Source organism: Hordeum vulgare, chromosome 5H (assembly GCF_904849725.1).
Source record: "Hordeum vulgare subsp. vulgare chromosome 5H, MorexV3_pseudomolecules_assembly, whole genome shotgun sequence".
Lineage (NCBI taxonomy): Eukaryota > Viridiplantae > Streptophyta > Magnoliopsida > Poales > Poaceae > Hordeum > Hordeum vulgare.
The window spans coordinates 441,350,024-441,366,743 of record NC_058522.1 but is presented as its reverse complement, the minus strand read 5'-3'; the positions used below and the strand labels follow the sequence as shown (position 1 = coordinate 441,366,743).

The 16,720-nt window shown below is 49.7% G+C and overlaps 2 protein-coding genes across 2 annotated transcripts; one reads left to right on the top strand and one right to left on the bottom strand.

The window, feature by feature from the left end:
- Positions 1-2,028: 2,028 nt before the first annotated feature.
- Positions 2,029-4,562, top strand: LOC123397973 (aspartyl protease family protein At5g10770-like). The gene is made up of 2 exons (XM_045092481.1): positions 2,029-2,474; positions 2,994-4,562. The coding sequence occupies exons 1-2, from the start codon at positions 2,372-2,374 to the stop codon at positions 4,283-4,285; spliced, it is 1,395 nt and encodes a 464-aa protein (XP_044948416.1). The 5' UTR covers positions 2,029-2,371; the 3' UTR covers positions 4,286-4,562.
- A 2,029-nt stretch (positions 4,563-6,591) lies between these two features.
- On the bottom strand, positions 6,592-15,614 carry LOC123397972 (probable monogalactosyldiacylglycerol synthase 1, chloroplastic). Its single transcript, XM_045092480.1, has 8 exons — positions 15,004-15,614; positions 12,594-12,766; positions 10,178-10,339; positions 9,923-10,064; positions 9,606-9,830; positions 9,387-9,449; positions 9,205-9,279; positions 6,592-6,973 (listed from the first exon to the last, which is right to left on the bottom strand). The coding sequence occupies exons 1-8, from the start codon at positions 15,520-15,522 to the stop codon at positions 6,737-6,739; spliced, it is 1,596 nt and encodes a 531-aa protein (XP_044948415.1). The 5' UTR covers positions 15,523-15,614; the 3' UTR covers positions 6,592-6,736.
- Positions 15,615-16,720: the final 1,106 nt, after the last annotated feature.

Genomic DNA, 16,720 nt, shown 5'->3' with positions numbered 1-16,720 from the left:
CTCGATTCAAGCGATTGTAGCACTCAAACAATCTGAGCACATGCTCAACGAACGAGTTTTTATCACATTTGTAGACAAAGAATCTTGTCAGAGGTCTCATACCTCTCAACAAGGACACGAGCCGGAAATCTCGATTTCATCCCTTGAAACATCTCGTATGTCCCACGACGTTCGAAACGTCTTCAACGCCTCAATTCTAAGTCGTTTAAGCATTATGTACTGAACTATCATGTAGTCATTAAAAATATGTATGTCAGATCTAGAGAAATTAATGGTATTGCACATAATCTTGCTCAACAGGTTTATAGATCCACTCGTAATACTCAAGTTTGTTGCTTTGCTCGAACCCATTCTCCTAGATCCTCCCATGTTGTGCCTCTCCTATCAAATTCTCAAATTCTTGGTGTTAAATTACATACTGTGCACTGCTATTAGGTTTTGGTCTCCTCACTATTAGCTTCTTGTCCTGTGTAAGCTGCTATGTCATGTTTGATTTTTCAGATTTTCATCTACGGGGCCCTTACAACTATGCTCGACTTGGACTGTTGGAGATGCAAAGCATTTCTTCTTTGTTTTGCATGTTGTGCGCATCTATGGGCTCTTGAAGGAAGTTTCTCTTCTTCTCTTATCTCTTACAAGTTCGACCTGGTGTTGCTGATCTATGCTTCGCTCCCCATCAGACTAATCACAAGATTAGTCTGCCTCCCTGCTCTTTTTGGCGCCTCCAAACTTCTTATGTCAAGATGGACAGTCTTTGAAGTAACTAGCGGGTGCAATGTCTAGTTGTTTTAAATTTCTTTTCCCTTTCAGGACTGCTGCCATGTTTCGGCTGCAGTACGTAATCCTGCTTCTCCTGATCATGTTGGTCATCGCATTGTGGTCCTTCCACTTTGCCCCGTAGGATCTTTCTTCACCCCCTTCTCATAGTTCCTGCTTATCTTCCTCTCTTATCATCTGCAGATCTATGTAACTCCTTTTGTACTATTTCTTTGAGCTGAATGAAATTAGGCACCTCTTGATGCCTTTGCTTGTTCGCTGGTCATAGAGACATATATAAAGCAAGCCCTTCGTTAGAAGTGCCTCTCACTTCATGTGTGCATGCTAATTAAAATGTTGTGCCAGTCGGTACATTATGCGTCATATAGATAGGATTACCATTGTATTTAAACGTCTGTGCCAAGTTCTAGAACCAGTTCGATGTATTTTTGAAGTTCAGACACCAAAGTGAACATGAGTAACAAGTTTAAGCACCACCGGTGATATTACCTCTTTAAAAAAAAAGATTTGAATTCGTTCAAAATGGTCACTGGTATTTGTTGAAGAAGACTTCCAAACACTGCTACGATCTGGGATTAAATGGTTCATAACAGGTGCTGAATCCACAGTCCGAAGCGGGGCTCCCCCGATCACACTTCCCATGTGGAAGGGCTCGAATCACTCCGCTAGCGGGAGGGAGGGAAGCGCAACGCAATGAATCCGTCAGAGGCCACCAGCATCCAGCAATGAGCACACCGTCTCCAGGACAAAAAGAAGCGCCGGGCCGCACCTGCGCTTGCACCACGGGTTTCTCTCGTCCGTACGCCGCGCCGTACGGCCCAGCAGTAATATTTTTTGCGCTGCGTCGACCTTTCTGCCCTCGGCGGACGAACGGCGGACGGGCTGCTAAGGTTTGCGCACGCCGTGATGCCGACTGCTGACAGCTTAATGGCGGCCGGACGCCCATTTTTTTTCTCAATTCAATGCGCCCACCCACGCACGCGCCACGCGACGTGATCACCAGTAAAAATCCCCTCCTCTTTTCCCCCGCCGGATACCCTCCTCTGCCGCTGCCGCTGCCGCTCCTATCCGATGCCGCTGCCAATAAACAAATGGCGTCAGTGAGGGAGCGAGCGAGTGAAGCCCCGGCCGGCCCCATGCACGGGCAGAGAGAGAGAGGGAGGGGGGGAGGGAGAAGAAGACCAAGACTGTACCGCTGGAGCTCGAGCGGGCGGGCGGGCGGGCGAGAGGAAGGAAGAGGACACGATGCATGTGAGGCGCCCCCAATAATTCCTCGGCCGCAGCCAGCAGCCATCAGCCCGGTACAGCAGCCTGGCCGTCGATGAGCGAGTGACCTCCATCCATCCACTCCGACCTCGCTGCGTCCGGCCAGCCAGCTCCTGCCTGCCTGCGCCCTTGTTCCCATGCGCCGCAAGAAGCCCGCCTCTCACCTCAGCTCGCGGCCCCAGAGAATCTTTCTTCCTTTCTCTTTCCTGACCTCACCTTACCTCATCCCCCCTCCCCTCCCTTTCTTTATCCCCCCCTCCCTCTGCTCTGCTCTGCTGACGGACAGGGGAGCGAGCGAGTCAAGTGAGGTGCGCCGAGCGAGCGAGCGATGGCGGCACGGGGAGGAGCTCGCGCCGTCGCGCCGGCCGCTCTGCTGCTCCTGCTTCTCCTCGCCTCAGGCGGCGGCGGCGGCGTGCATTGCCTGAGGTCAAGTGAGTTCTTCGATTCCATCCATCCTCTCTCTCTCTCTCTCTTCCCTACTCCTTGATTTCTCTTTCCAGTGATGATGTTTCCCGGCGAAGTGATAGGAGAGGACCAGAAGTGCTAGGTTAGATTATAAGTACTCCGTGGTATATAATGGGCAGAAGATTCTACCATGCTCTTTCCGACCGACGTTTGTATATCTTGTGACGTTTCCATTCATGGTGATGCATGCGTGGTCTGAAAACGGGCTCTGGCAGCTCGGGCTGCAATGGCAGTTGCCGAGAACGAGAAGAAGAACCCATCAGATTTTGTGCCAAGAGAGGGCGGCGGGTGAATCGCACGAGCTTTTGCCATAAGTAGCACGTCCCAAGTACTTTTGCTCGCGCGGGAGAGCCGCATGAACAATGACTAGAACGGCAAAGTTACCTGAATGCGGCACGGGCAGTGCTGACCAGCCACATACATAATTCTGAGCTCATCCATCCTTTTTTTTTTCCTCACTGTCTCGTGATGCCATGGTTCGTCAGGGGCGGAGAGCGGCGCCACGGTCCTGGAGCTGCGGCACCACGCCAGCTTTAGCTCAGGCGGCAAGAGCAGGGCGGAGGAGGCCCACGCCGTCCTGGCCTCCGACGCCGCCAGGGTCTCGTCGCTGCAGCGGCGCATCGGCAGCTACGGGCTCATCAGGTCGTCGGACGCGGCGTCGGCGTCCAAGCTGGCGCAGGTCCCCGTCACCTCCGGCGCCAGGCTGCGGACGCTCAACTACGTGGCCACCGTGGGCATCGGCGGCGGCGAGGCGACGGTGATCGTGGACACGGCCAGCGAGCTCACCTGGGTGCAGTGCGAGCCGTGCGACGCCTGCCACGACCAGCAGGAGCCCCTCTTCGACCCCTCCTCGTCGCCGTCCTACGCCGCCGTGCCCTGCAACTCCTCCTCCTGCGACGCGCTGCGGGTGGCCACCGGGATGTCCGGCCAGGCGTGCGACGACCAGCCGGCGGCCTGCAGCTACACCCTCAGCTACCGCGACGGCTCCTACTCCCGCGGCGTGCTGGCGCACGACAGGCTGAGCCTGGCCGGCGAGGACATCCAGGGCTTCGTGTTCGGCTGCGGCACCAGCAACCAGGGCCCGTTCGGCGGCACGTCCGGCCTCATGGGGCTCGGCCGGAGCCAGCTCTCCCTAATATCCCAAACCATGGACCAGTTCGGCGGCGTGTTCTCCTACTGCCTGCCGCCCAAGGAGTCCGGCTCGTCGGGCTCCCTCGTCCTCGGCGACGACGCCTCGGTGTACCGGAACTCCACCCCGATCGTGTACACCGCGATGGTCTCCGACCCGCTGCAGGGGCCCTTCTACCTGGCCAACCTGACGGGGATCACCGTCGGCGGCGAGGACGTGCAGTCCCCGGGGTTCTCGGCCGGCGGCGGCGGCAAGGCCATCGTCGACTCCGGCACGATCATCACGAGCCTGGTGCCGTCCGTGTACGCGGCGGTGCGGGCCGAGTTCGTGAGCCAGCTGGCGGAGTACCCGCAGGCGGCGCCCTTCTCCATCCTGGACACCTGCTTTGACCTGACGGGGCTGAGGGAGGTGCAGGTGCCGAGCCTGAAGCTGGTGTTCGACGGCGGCGCGGAGGTGGAGGTGGACTCCAAGGGCGTGCTCTACGTGGTCACCGGCGACGCCTCGCAGGTGTGCCTGGCTCTCGCCTCCCTCAAGTCCGAGTACGACACCCCCATCATCGGCAACTACCAGCAGAAGAACCTGAGGGTGATTTTCGACACCGTCGGGTCTCAGATCGGCTTCGCGCAAGAGACTTGTGATTACATTTGATTTGACCACGGAGCTCTGCGTGTGCGTGTGAATATCCTATAGTTGGGGATTTGTTTTGGGACCGATCGATCGATCACCACTGGTGATTGGCAATTGGCAATACGGTATTTAGTGATTGGCAAATGTACGTACAAGCGTTTGTAGTACTAGTTGCTCTAGGTTGTTTCTTCTTCTTCTTCTTCTTATTTCATTTCTTTGTGCTTTGGAGCTGCTGGGTTTTTGTTTTAGTGTGCCCTGGTGCTGAAAGGGGGAGATGATTGTGGAATTGTCAAGCTAATCCTGTCACTCTGTGCTTCATTGCCGGCAAGAAAATCAGAGCTGCGAGATCACGTGACGGATGCAGTGATGGAACATTTTTTCATGTAGATGAGGAATGATAGATCTCAGATTAATCAGGGCGTGCCTATTCTGTAGCGATCAGGCAAATAAAGGCGCCTGCATGCAGGCAGGAAACATCATTCAGAGAATATACACTGTGCACGCCATTGTCTGTGCAGGATGCATAAAATATACTGCAACAACACAAACAAATTCTGCCTTTAAACCAAGCGCTGGTGTCGCCGTGGATAATCTCTTTTTATGCTAGGAGTAGAAAGCAGGTGCGTTTGTGTGGCTGTAAGTTGTAATTTAAACTTGGTTTTTGCATCGTGGTTAAGGTTACGGGGTGGGCAAAACTCCTCGACGACTTGCGATTCAGATTGGCTTTAGTTTAGCAAACAAAACGCCGTTTCGTGCGTGCTGTTCTTCCTTCTCACCCCTCCCTCTCTCTGTCCGTTCCCGTCTGCACTGTGCTCATACCAAGTCAAGTAGTACCACAGTCCTTGCCACATGGGTCAGCAGTAGCACTTAATGGAACAAAGCACTTGCACTAATATAGTACTAGTACCACCGTCTTTTTAATTTAATTTAATTTAATTTAATAGTCTTCATGGCAAGTAGTCAAATAGATTGCTACAGTACTGCTTACACCTCTCGCCTCATCAAGTTAAATTGGTACAGTGGCACAGTAGTGTTATTACAGGTTAACTAAGAGAAGTTTGAAAGTAGTTATACCGCAATGTAGTAAGACGTTTCTTTGGTATTTTGTTATGGGGGGAGTACTAGTATTTTAGAACGTCGTGTGCTGGCCAACGGGCATTCATGGTGGTGACATCCACGGTGGATTCACCCAGTCGGGAAAAACATGCTGATGACGCTCGGACCACCGTGTATTTGTGAGGTGGTCGTATGAGGCCTGCCCCCCGCCCCCACAAAGAGGCCACAGGGCTAGAAATTAACACGACACAGTATTTAAGTACGTACAAAGCTCACCTGGCCTGACGGTGTAACCCACCCGACACACATGCTGGAGCCGCCCTGCCTCCCTTTGGGTACATGCCGACGACAGCACAAGCGACCAAGGAACAGCTGTGGTCACGGCGCCCGTCTGCGGATACGTGCCAAATACTTACCATATCCTCTCCTCCGGCCTGGGATTCTTCAGCGCTTGCCTGCAACTTGTTCTGTCCAAGCATAGTAATTTAGAGAGGGCGGGAGGTTTGGAGTGCCGGTCGAGTCCAATGGGGTGCGGGCAGAGGCTGCAGGTTTGACTTGACCTGCTTATTATTCTCGGAACTGAAGAGGCTCCTCCTTCAGTTCCTGATGATGCTCGTCACGTCCGGGGAAAAGGAGTTGCAAAGATCCTTTGGTTGGTTGGTTCATAGGTGCCGGCGAACATCCATGTTTACTTCTCGCCAACACATGACACATTGGATGCAACATGGCTCCTGTTATCTTCAGAGGTATTTCGTATTTCAATCTTCTTCTTTTAAGCCATGGCAGCCACATACTTCATCCGTCCAAAATTAGATGACGCTCAAACAGGTGTATCTATTCCGGACAGAGGGAGTACTTTGCATTAGACTTAGCAGCCTCATCAAACATCAGATCATACAGCACAGAACTTCTTCTTTTTTTGAAACAGAGGCAAAGATTGTCCCATCCATTAATTAAGCAGAAGAGATTACCCAGTTAATTACGAAAAATCGGGCAAAAACCAGAACAACGAGGGTCAAGCCCACTTCGAAAGACTGAAACACACAAGGCATAGTCCACCCTCATGGACCACATGTCGAACCCAACAACAAGTGCCATCCAACCAAATCACACATCAACGGGAGATGACCCGCTCCACCGATCGAACGTACATTTTTCTTAAACAAACAGCACAGCACATTAGGCTAAGTCAAGCCATAAAGGCATTAAGGTTTGCCATGTTAAACGGTAAGAAATAGTCCCGCCAAGATAAAATAACAATAAGCACAAAATGGTTCACAATTCTTTTCGAGTTCCATTTTCCTTTAATGATGACATTTGCAAATCAATTGATAGTTTGAATCCTCACAAATAACTATGACTAATGCCGCACAAAAAATAACAAAACTAACTAAATTCAAAAGACAAGATAGGAGCTTATGTTGCACATGCATATTCTGGTACAAACGACTTTTGCCTGACTAGCTCATGTAGATCATGAACAATTTTCAACACCGCGTCTGGGCGAGCTAGTTTCAGGGCATTTTGAGACATTATTTGGAGCTCGTCTGACCTGGGGCCGAACCAGTCGGCAACAATCTTTGCGATGTGTTCTGGCGATTTTGAGAACTTCCCACAGCCATTTTCAACAACATAGGGAACATTGCCAGCTTCCTGTTATGCAAATTATAAAAATATGAATAAATTGCCCAGAAAGATCAGTGCTCATACAAAAGGCACTAGCTAAATTTCAGGGCACTTGCATAATACAGTTCTTCAAATGGGGGGAAACACCATCGATGTGTAAGAAAATTGCAACATCCATTGCTATACTAAATTGTCAATATATAAGAGAAATAATTAATGATTAATTTCCATGTACATATCCAGAACATGATTTGACCAACAACATCCAATTATACGCAAGTTACTTCGCAAAAAATGTGAATTTGTATTCAGAAACACTTTCATATGGTTATAATTTTGCAACTATTACCAAGATACTGTACAAGAAATTTTGCTTCAGACAGCCTTACGACTTGTATATTTTCAAAAGGAGGGAGTAATTCATAAAAGAAAGGTGCAAAATAATCAAAATCAGTTTCACAGCTAGCTATGGCCAGTGTAACTGCATGCATCACAGGCACAAAGTAAATGGATAATGCATGGTACAAACTAGATGACAATAAGTCCATTTTGGTCAAGGATATTTACAACAAAAATGACATGTGATTTGCAGCTAAGCTAGGGTGATGGTGTACGATCCATGACAGTATGGTACACTACCAATTTATTCATTCACCACTACTATAACATATTCGGCATAGATTCATGGAGAAGACCAAGGGGTCATGCTGGGCATAAAACCCGAAACCCGAAGCCCGAACCCGAAAAACCCAAGCATCTATTCGGGTAGCAACTTCAGAAACCCGAAATTTATTCAGAAATTTTGGGTTTGTACCCTAAGAACCCGAACAACCCGAATTACCCATATTACATAGGTATATTGGCCCAATCCACTTGTTTCCAGTCCAGCAGCCCAAAAGCCCACTCTGTCACCACACGCCCACGAGCCGCATCTTCCCACAATCGTTTACTCTAACTCCCGCATAGCCGCACAACCACGCCCACGACCTAATCTCTATCCTGACTTAGCTAGCCGCCGTCAGCGGTTAACAAGGAGCATCCCTTGCGTCCTGCCATCCTCGCTTGAGACCGACATGGAGGAGTGTCGTGCCGGCCCCTTCCTCCGTTCCTCAACACACGCCAGCAAGCAGCGACGTGTCGACCCTCTCCATCTATTCCTCCACAGGACGCAGTGATCTGCTTTGCGCCACCCCTTCCTCCGTTCCTCAACTGCGTGCAGCGTCGTACCGCGCCGAATTACCTCGTTTCCTGTCGGCCGGCGATACCGACAGCGCTCGATCTTCTCCCCAAGTTTTGCATCAAAGGCTAGGAATTTTGTGAGGCACCACTCCTGCTTGGGTAAATCGGGAAAACCCGAACCCGAAATGTCGGGTTTTGATTTTTTTGAGACAATTTCGGGTGTGAGATCTGAAAACCCGAACTAGAAATAACCCGAAAAAACCCGACCCGAAATTTCGGGTAAACCCGAACGCCCAGCGTGAACAAGGGGGTATACTGAGGCCTCCTTTGGTTGCAAGGATAAAATATTCCAGGGTAGTAATCCCACCAGGGGGATTTCCATGGTCATAGGAAATCCTCTGCCACCACGGGAAGATCCCCAGATGAGTTTGGAGGCAGGGGGAGGGAATCGCGTCAGGGAAGTGCCAAATTTCTTAGAAAAAAATGAAGTATATTAAAGAGAAAGAAGAACGTCTGGTCATCCTGGTTGCCAGCCAGGATAGACATTTGAAACTGAGTGGATATTGGTGGAAGGAGAAGCATGGCCGCGTGGCCGTCGCTGTTACCAGAGGACAGCAATTTTAGAGGTGTTGTGCTTGGGGGTTCTTCACCGGAGGGAGGCTGAGGCGTCGTTTCGGTCGCCGCAGGGAGGCTGAGGCGCTGTTCCTGGTTGCTGGAGGGAGAAACTCAGGGGGCGGTGTCGCTTCTCAGTCGCGAGAGCAAGCCAAGGTTTTCCCTCCCGACCTATTTAGGTGTGGAAGTCTCTCCCAGGGAAAGGCCGTGGAAAGGGACGGGGTCCCTCCCTCATGTGGGTGTCCAAATGTCACACTACATTTCCCTGGGTCGATCCGGCCCATGGTTTCTACGCCCAGGGAATAAGTGGGGATCCCCCTGGGATCCCATGCAACCAAATGAGACCTGACTGTTCAACACAAAGGTATCATACGAAACTACCGAACAACATTACAAGCTAGAGTGAAGAACTCTCAGCCAAATGATAGAACCATGCAGACCCTAAGATAAGTGGCAGAAGAAGTTACCTGCCCAGCAATGTAACCATTTAGAATAATGGGGAGGCCACGAATCATCGCCTCTGCAATTGTACCAGGCCCTGCCTGCAAATTACCATAGATCATGTATATTCAGATAACATCAATCATGCAATATCATATCACATCGGCAAGTGCATGATCTGAATATGTGGATCTATTGTAGAACATACCTTTGTGATGATACAGTCACAAGCACCCATGCATTCCTCCATTTTTGTAACAAAACCTTTCACCTAAGATTAGGAGGAAAAGAAACATTAAAGGAGTAACTTGGTGAGGGTAGAAAAAGCGGCCAAAATAACAGAAAATTTTAGTAGAACAAACTGATAAGGCATTACTGTTGCAAATTTCAGTCGCCTGGAAGCTAAAAATCAGCTTTAAGGAAGCACCTGAACAGGAATTTTCCAATTAATTGACTGCAACCTGTTAGTCAACTTCTTATTGCGTCCGCAAATTATAAGTATTTGACCCCTGGGTTCCCCGAGGCTTTCGTCATATAAAGCATTATCCAGAGCTCGGGCAGTGGCTTCAATAGGACCCATCCCTTCACCTCCGCCCATTAATAGAACTGCAGGCAGATATTCATCCATACCTAACTCCCTACGCAATTCATCCTATTAAACAAGACAAACATAGATATACCACTCAGTAACTTGTGCAGAAGGCAAAATATCCAGAATCTAGTTTGGTAGAAGAAATTGTTTACCTTTGGTGGAACAGGTTTGGCAAAAGATGGGCGTACAGGGAGGCCATAGACTTTAATTTGTGAAGGTTTCAGTCCAGCTTTTAGTGCTCTCTTTGTCACCTCGGCTGATGGACAGTAACATCTAGTCACAAGCTTGTGAAACCTAATGGAAAGCAGTAACATAACTATTTCACTGTAAGATCAATTGCATGCCTATCTTAAAGGTAAGGAACCAAAAACTGACATGAAGTTATACGAACATTGAAACCAGCATACCAAGTTGGGTGACAAGTGCTCAAGTCGGTGATAACAGTTGTGAACGGAATCTTATCCAATAAACCTCTGGACCGTAGAACTCGAAGGGGGACATGTTGCATTAAAGGATGTACACTGATAATCACATCTGGTTGGTACTTCATCAGACCTTTGGCAACCTCTCTGCAAGAAAAGATGGGTAAATTCTAGATTATACAACTCACTATTGCAAAATAAGCACCCAGACCTGCAGCTGCAATACAACACATCTTTAACAAGCAATCTCGTCTACATATATATCGCTTCAATATTGATAAATACCAAATAAATTATGTAAAATGTGCACATTGTGGCTAAGTTTGAAAAGAGCTAGATTTCAGACATTCGCCAGCAGGATTTGTGAATCCTGCAGACCCCCCTTAGTATGTCTCGTGATGACAGCATCACACCCAACCATAGAATTGAGCTCTGAAGCACCGATACGTTCAAAACTGGCATATCCACGTACGGGACAGCGCCGCACCAATACGCGTATCCCAGAGGTATCATGATTTTTTATTTTTTTAAGACAAGAAAATAAATCTGATACGCCGCCCGGCATGCCGTCAACACGTCCGGGATACGGGGATGACAGGAGCGCAGCCCGAGCACAGTAGAAGCACACATAACCCTAGGTACATACCGGTCCTCATCTCCTCGATTGCAAGACCAGCGGCTTGATCCAATCCCGCGACGCGGTCCTGTGCACGCCCCATCGCTGCCGTCGTCATCGCTGCATGGAGTCGCTGCCGTCGCCGCCACCCGTTGTTGAATCTCCATCGGCAGCAAGCAAGGTAACTTTCTGCTGCCGCTCCCGCTGTGTGCTAGTTAACTGGTGCTGCCTTCCGTGCTCCTCTATTTATTGCTGAGTGCCTGAATTGCTGCTGAGCTGCTGTTGTTGCTGGCTAGCGATTAATCACGACTGGCGAGTCACAACTGAAGACATTTTTTTACATGGTTCCTGCTGACACATGTTGCTGCTAACGCTGGCCATATTTTTTTAATACAGCTTCTAAGTTGCTGCTGACTAATGTTCAAAAACAAAGTTGCCCCTGACCTGTTGTTGTTGCTGGCCTGCTGCTACTGCTAGGGAGGTAAATTCGGCATGGCATCAGCAGGGAGTGGCATGGCAGGCAGCCAATCTTCAGTTGGTAGTATGCAAGCAACAGTATTGATGTTGATCTCATAGACGAAGAGGCTGGGTATGCTTGTTGAGCGTTATGTGATTATGTCTATCCCAAACTGACAAATTATAATACTATCATATGATGTATTTTGCATACACCACGAAGATTAAGGACATTGATGACCATTCACGACTTGAAAAGAGGCATGGAGGCAACCAATGGGGCAGTATTTTGATCTCATCTCATGCATTCAATTTGTTTTTGTCTTTATTACATGGTATTTTATTAATTATCAATTATTTACATATACTCACCATATCGCTGTATCTAGAAATTGATGTATCCCGTGTCCACCTTATGGTCTTATATCTCACAGCAACTGCAATCCCCGTCATGTCAACGTTGTCGTAGGAGCCAATTTTGTGACGCAGTCTGTCATATAATTTACGGTGAACTCTTTTGTATATGAACAACAAAATTGTCTTGACATGTTTCGGCAAGATGCGCACGTACAAAACCACAAGCAGACGGCTTGATTTTTTCTATTAACCATGTATTAGAAATCTTATTCATTTACACTAGTCAGATTCCATTAAACTGTGCCTAATTTTAACATCTTGTTTGTCCACAAGGCAATGTAAAGCAAAAAAATCGGTCAACCTGAAATACCCATCGGGCCACCAAGGCCACGGACTATTCTTTATATGGGTCGACCCATGGCCTCTCAAATTGGCCCTGGGGCCACACCCATAGGGGCCGGGTCCAAGACCAGGTTCGGGTCGGCCCATTCCCATCCTGACCGTACCCGTATAGCCGTATCCATGTCGCCAAATCAGTGCTTCATAGGATTTGAGGCCCTAACACAAAATTGTCTACAAAACTGATGGTAATTATAGCTATTATTTCAATTATAAAATTCTCTTACTAAGATTGGGCAAAGTACAAGTCAACGAGACAATCCTGACTAATATAAGAGTAACCAATCTGCGGTACCAATACCTTTTGAGACAAACATCTCCCTCGTCATTTCAAGTAAAAAAACAATTATAAAGGAGCAAGAGTAACTAACAAATTGTCACTAATCATTTATATTATGCAGTTATTTATTGCCATCAATTGCACAATCAAAGCACCTTGATGTAAGAAATCAGAAATCGGTAAAATTATGCTACAGGTAGAGTAAGTCAAGAATGCTATGACAGTAACAGATTAATAACAAATTAAAATAATAATTTTGAAGCTCACTCAACGTGAAAAATTACAGTACTCACCTCGCGATGAATGTTGCTGTTGCAGCAAAATGTGGCTGGTGAATTACTCGTGGCGCTGTACCATAGTATGTCATCTTCCACAAGGGTCCATGTTTCACCAAGAAACTATAGCTTCTGGGAAGTTGGTTGAAAGGCCATGGTGTATGTTCAGTCCACAAATCAGTGACGAATACCTGCAAAGAAAATCATTAATTACAAAACAAAAGAAGTAAACAGAATAACAATACTAACAATCAATCGACATAAGGGAAACACAAATCAATCATTCATTCATCCTAGCATCCAAGAACCAGCCCAGTACGGATGACAATCATCACAAGTGAAGACATGATAAATCCCCTGCTCTACTACACCGGAAACACAGAACCGAAAAGGATGCTAAATCATGGGCACAGCTTTTTGGTTCTCATGTCCAGATGAGCCTGATATCTGAGCCGACCAATCAACAATGTGGAGCTGTGCCAAAAGCAATTTCTGGGGTAATACATGTGTGCAGAAAATGAAGTGTGCTCGTGTACAGGAGGAACTAATTTGAATAGCACCGTTTTTGCGCAATGGATGGATGCGGTGACGTGTATCTGGTGTACCCATGGTACAAGGATAGAACACATTATATGACATCAATTAACAAGTTAAAGAATAATTTGGGAACAAGGAGTCAAGTGCAGGAAAGAAAAGCGTCAAAATCAAACTACGTGAGAGGGACCACTGACACGGGAAGCCCGGCCGGCGAGACCTCCTTCCTCCACCCACCCTCCCCCACGTCTCACCGCCGCTTGAGGAGCCCGCCGGCGAAGTTTGGGCAGGCCCCAAGGAGGGTGGCGGCGGGGCAGCTCACGGCTGTTATCTGTGCCATGACGGTCGGATCTTAAGAGGCGCAGCGGCTTCCGTGGCATTGGGGACTGCTCCTGGCTGTCGACGGTGGTGGCTGCGGTGGTGATTGTGGGTGGCGGCGCGGTGGTGGTGCACATAGGTGGTGTGGCCTGGTAGCGGGGTTGGTGTGAGTCCGATCTGGGCCGTCACAGGGCCTGCAGCGCGGCTGCACGATCGTCGGAGGCGCGGGGCGGCCCGGTGTTCCTGGTGGTGCAATGGTTGGTGGCATGCAACTTGAGGCAGCGGCCTCAGGTGGGCAGGATCTGGGACGCTCGATCTGCTCACCCCGGCGGCGATTGGGCGGCCGGTTAGCCTGCCGTTGGTGATGCAGGTCACTCCTGGTGTTGTAGTGGCGGTGGTGGTGTTGGTCGTCTGCTTGGTCTATTCTCTGAGGTGATGTTGTGCCCTTTGCGGTTTGTCTCAGATCTAGTGGATTAGGCCGCCGGTGCTAGTGCAGATGGAGCCTTGGTTTCTTCTCGTTGGCATCGGCTGAGTTTCCTTCCTAGAGCTCGATAGGTGGACAGGCATAAGGCTCTGGCGAAAGCTTAGTTTTCGACGGTGGTCGATGCAAGCAATGATGGCACCCGTGGGCTTCTTGCTCCTTCCTGGAGGCATCGTCGAAGAGTACTTCCTTGACACTGGATCGTGATGCTGATCTAAGGTGGTCGTAGAGGCCGTTCGTGTGGTTGGGCCCTCCCCAAGGTTCAATTGTTTGTCGTGTTTGGTTTTGGGCAAAAGCCAGCAACGACGACGCCCATGGGCGTCGTTTGACTTCTTGGAGGCGTCTCCGAAGAATTCGATCACTACTCTCCGGTTGTGATCGGGTGGGTCGTGGAGGTCAGAATAAGCTGTCGTTTAGCACTGTCATGGGTTATTTCTATTTTTTCTTTTCCCTTTGTTCGGTTTTTGGACTAGTTTCCCTCATAAACCAGGCCACTCCTGTATTTGTTTGCTTTTTCTCTATCTATATGAAATAGACAAAGCACCTACCTTGCAAGTCGCCGGGGGGGACTGCCCGCGGCCTTCCTCTCCTTACCCCAACTTCATGTCTTCTACCAGTTACGCAAATGCAAACTTGAGATTTGTAGTACCCACAATAAGGTTGAGTGGATATATCCCCAGAACTGTGTAACAACATTAAGTCTCGTGTCTGAAAATGTACGCCACTTGTGTACAACATATGAACGAATTAAGCAAGAATTTTGCGATGAACACAACCCAAAGTTGCATTTGACTTCTCTCAAGAAAAATAGGTTTCACCGTGCTAGCTAAAGTCACCCCGGATTGTCGAGGTAGCGGATGATTTGCCATAACAATTAGTCAACGTGAGGACATACCTAGGAAGTAACTATCATACCAATAATATCATATCACCAAAAACTACTCCAACCAATTGCAACAAGCTACATTGTGCATGCTAAGTATTTCTAGTACATGATAGTATAATGGAACGGGAGCCTAGCAAGCAACTGCTACAGGTGTATCGTCGAATCCTGGAATCAAACGGGCGAGCCGTACAAGACGAAGCAAAGCGAACCTGGTAGTCGTCGCCATACTCCTGGGCAAAAGCGGCCTTAATGGCCTCGGCGGACGCGCGATGGCCGCCGCCCGTGTCACTCATGAGGATCAGCACCTTCTTGGGCGCCTCGGCCCGCGCCACGCCTTCCTCCTCAACCGCCCCATCGGCGTCCCCACCACCCCCTCCCCCACCGCCCCCTCCACCGCCGCAGCCCCCGCCGCCTCCGACGGCCGAACCGAGGGATGCGAACCCGAGCGGCGCGATTTGGTTCCCGTGCAGCCGCACGAAGCGCGCGAACTCGCCCCACATGTGGTGCAGCCGCGACGCGGCGGTGGAGACCGGGCCGGTGACGGACACGGAGACAGCGAGCGCGCGGGGACCGCGCGCACGGGGGAGGAAGGAGGCGTGTGAGGGGGCGAGGGCAGCGGGGAGGGGCGGGGAGGAGGGGAGGAACGGGGACGGCACGGAGAGGAAGGCCGCGGGCAGCGCCGGGTCGGCGGCCGCGGCGGGCAGCGACGAGGCGGTCGGCGGGGGCATCGCGGCGAGGAGGAGGTCCGTCCGTCCGTCACATTCGAGTGCGGGATGGTGTGGGGGAGGGGGCGAGGTGAGCCACACAAGCCGCGGAGGGGGGCGCGTCGGCTTTGTGGGGAGTCTGGGTTGGGTTGGGGGTTCCCACCCGGCCGGTCGGTGGTCGACTGGGTCGTTGGGCTGGACGGTGCGCCGTCCGTGCGTCTCTGTTCGTGAGAATCATGAGCCGGTTGAGCTTTGAAGATAGTGGGTCCTAAAGTAGAATAAATTGTGCCTAACCGATTATAAAAGGTTCGGGATCGTGTTACATGCCGCAGATTCCTTTGGCGCATGCGACTAACCGAGGCTTGTACGACTGTAATGATTTGTTTTTTTTTCCTTGTATCGATAAGAAGAAACACCAAAGGATGTCATGATAACTCACCCATTTATTTTTGCTAGTATATGATGAATGAGTTATCTGTTGTGTTATTACTATGGTGCAGATTATCATAAAACAAACTAAAAGGTACTGCTACTCCCTCCGATTGTATAGTGCTTGCGTCATTTAATTTAGATCGGAGGGAGTATCTATTTTGAGATGAGGTGATGGGGTGGGTTATAGTCCCAGGGTAAGGTCATAGACCTGCCCTATAGGTCCTACTCAAGGACTACCCTTTATAGAGGGCAAGGCACTTAGACAGTTCCGACTGAACTAAGGACCCCCCATCATCCAGTCGGTGACGAGCATTCGGAACATATTTATCGTACCGACTGAATTTCATTCTGTACATCGTAACCTCCCAGGAGGACAACGGTCACACGTTTTCATACACCATTATTAGCATTTAAGGCATACGTTACCTGTAACGTAGGCATTTATTCGCCACTACTCCACCTCTGTCCACCGGGCCGTTGTGGAAGGCAGCGCACTCTATATAAGCCGCCCTTCCCCACTGGTGCAGGGGTTGGCATTTACTGTAATCCTATATTCCATTCGACACTAAGCTCCCAAGAGCACTGAGACGTAGGGCTTTTACCTCCACCATAGAGGGGCCTGAACTCATACAACCTCGCCGTAACTAAGGCTCTGCCCATCCTTTCGTACCCTACACATCTACTGTCAGACTTATACCCACGACAATTGGCGCCCACCGTGGGGCAGGCGTCTAAGCGACTTCCGGCGAGTTTGCAACTTCACCTTTTCATCATGTCGTCCAGCGGAGAT

Coding starts and splice junctions, on each gene's coding strand:
- LOC123397973 (XM_045092481.1), top strand. CDS start 2,372: ATGGCGGCACGGGGAGGAGCTCGCGCCGTCGCGCCGGCCGCTCTGCTG. Junction 2,475..2,993: donor CGTGCATTGCCTGAGGTCAA/GTGAGTTCTTCG, acceptor ATGGTTCGTCAG/GGGCGGAGAGCGGCGCCACG.
- LOC123397972 (XM_045092480.1), bottom strand. CDS start 15,522: ATGCCCCCGCCGACCGCCTCGTCGCTGCCCGCCGCGGCCGCCGACCCG. Junction 10,340..12,593: donor ACAGCAACATTCATCGCGAG/GTGAGTACTGTA, acceptor CTTTTCTTGCAG/AGAGGTTGCCAAAGGTCTGA. Junction 6,974..9,204: donor ATGGTTACATTGCTGGGCAG/GTAACTTCTTCT, acceptor TTTGCATAACAG/GAAGCTGGCAATGTTCCCTA.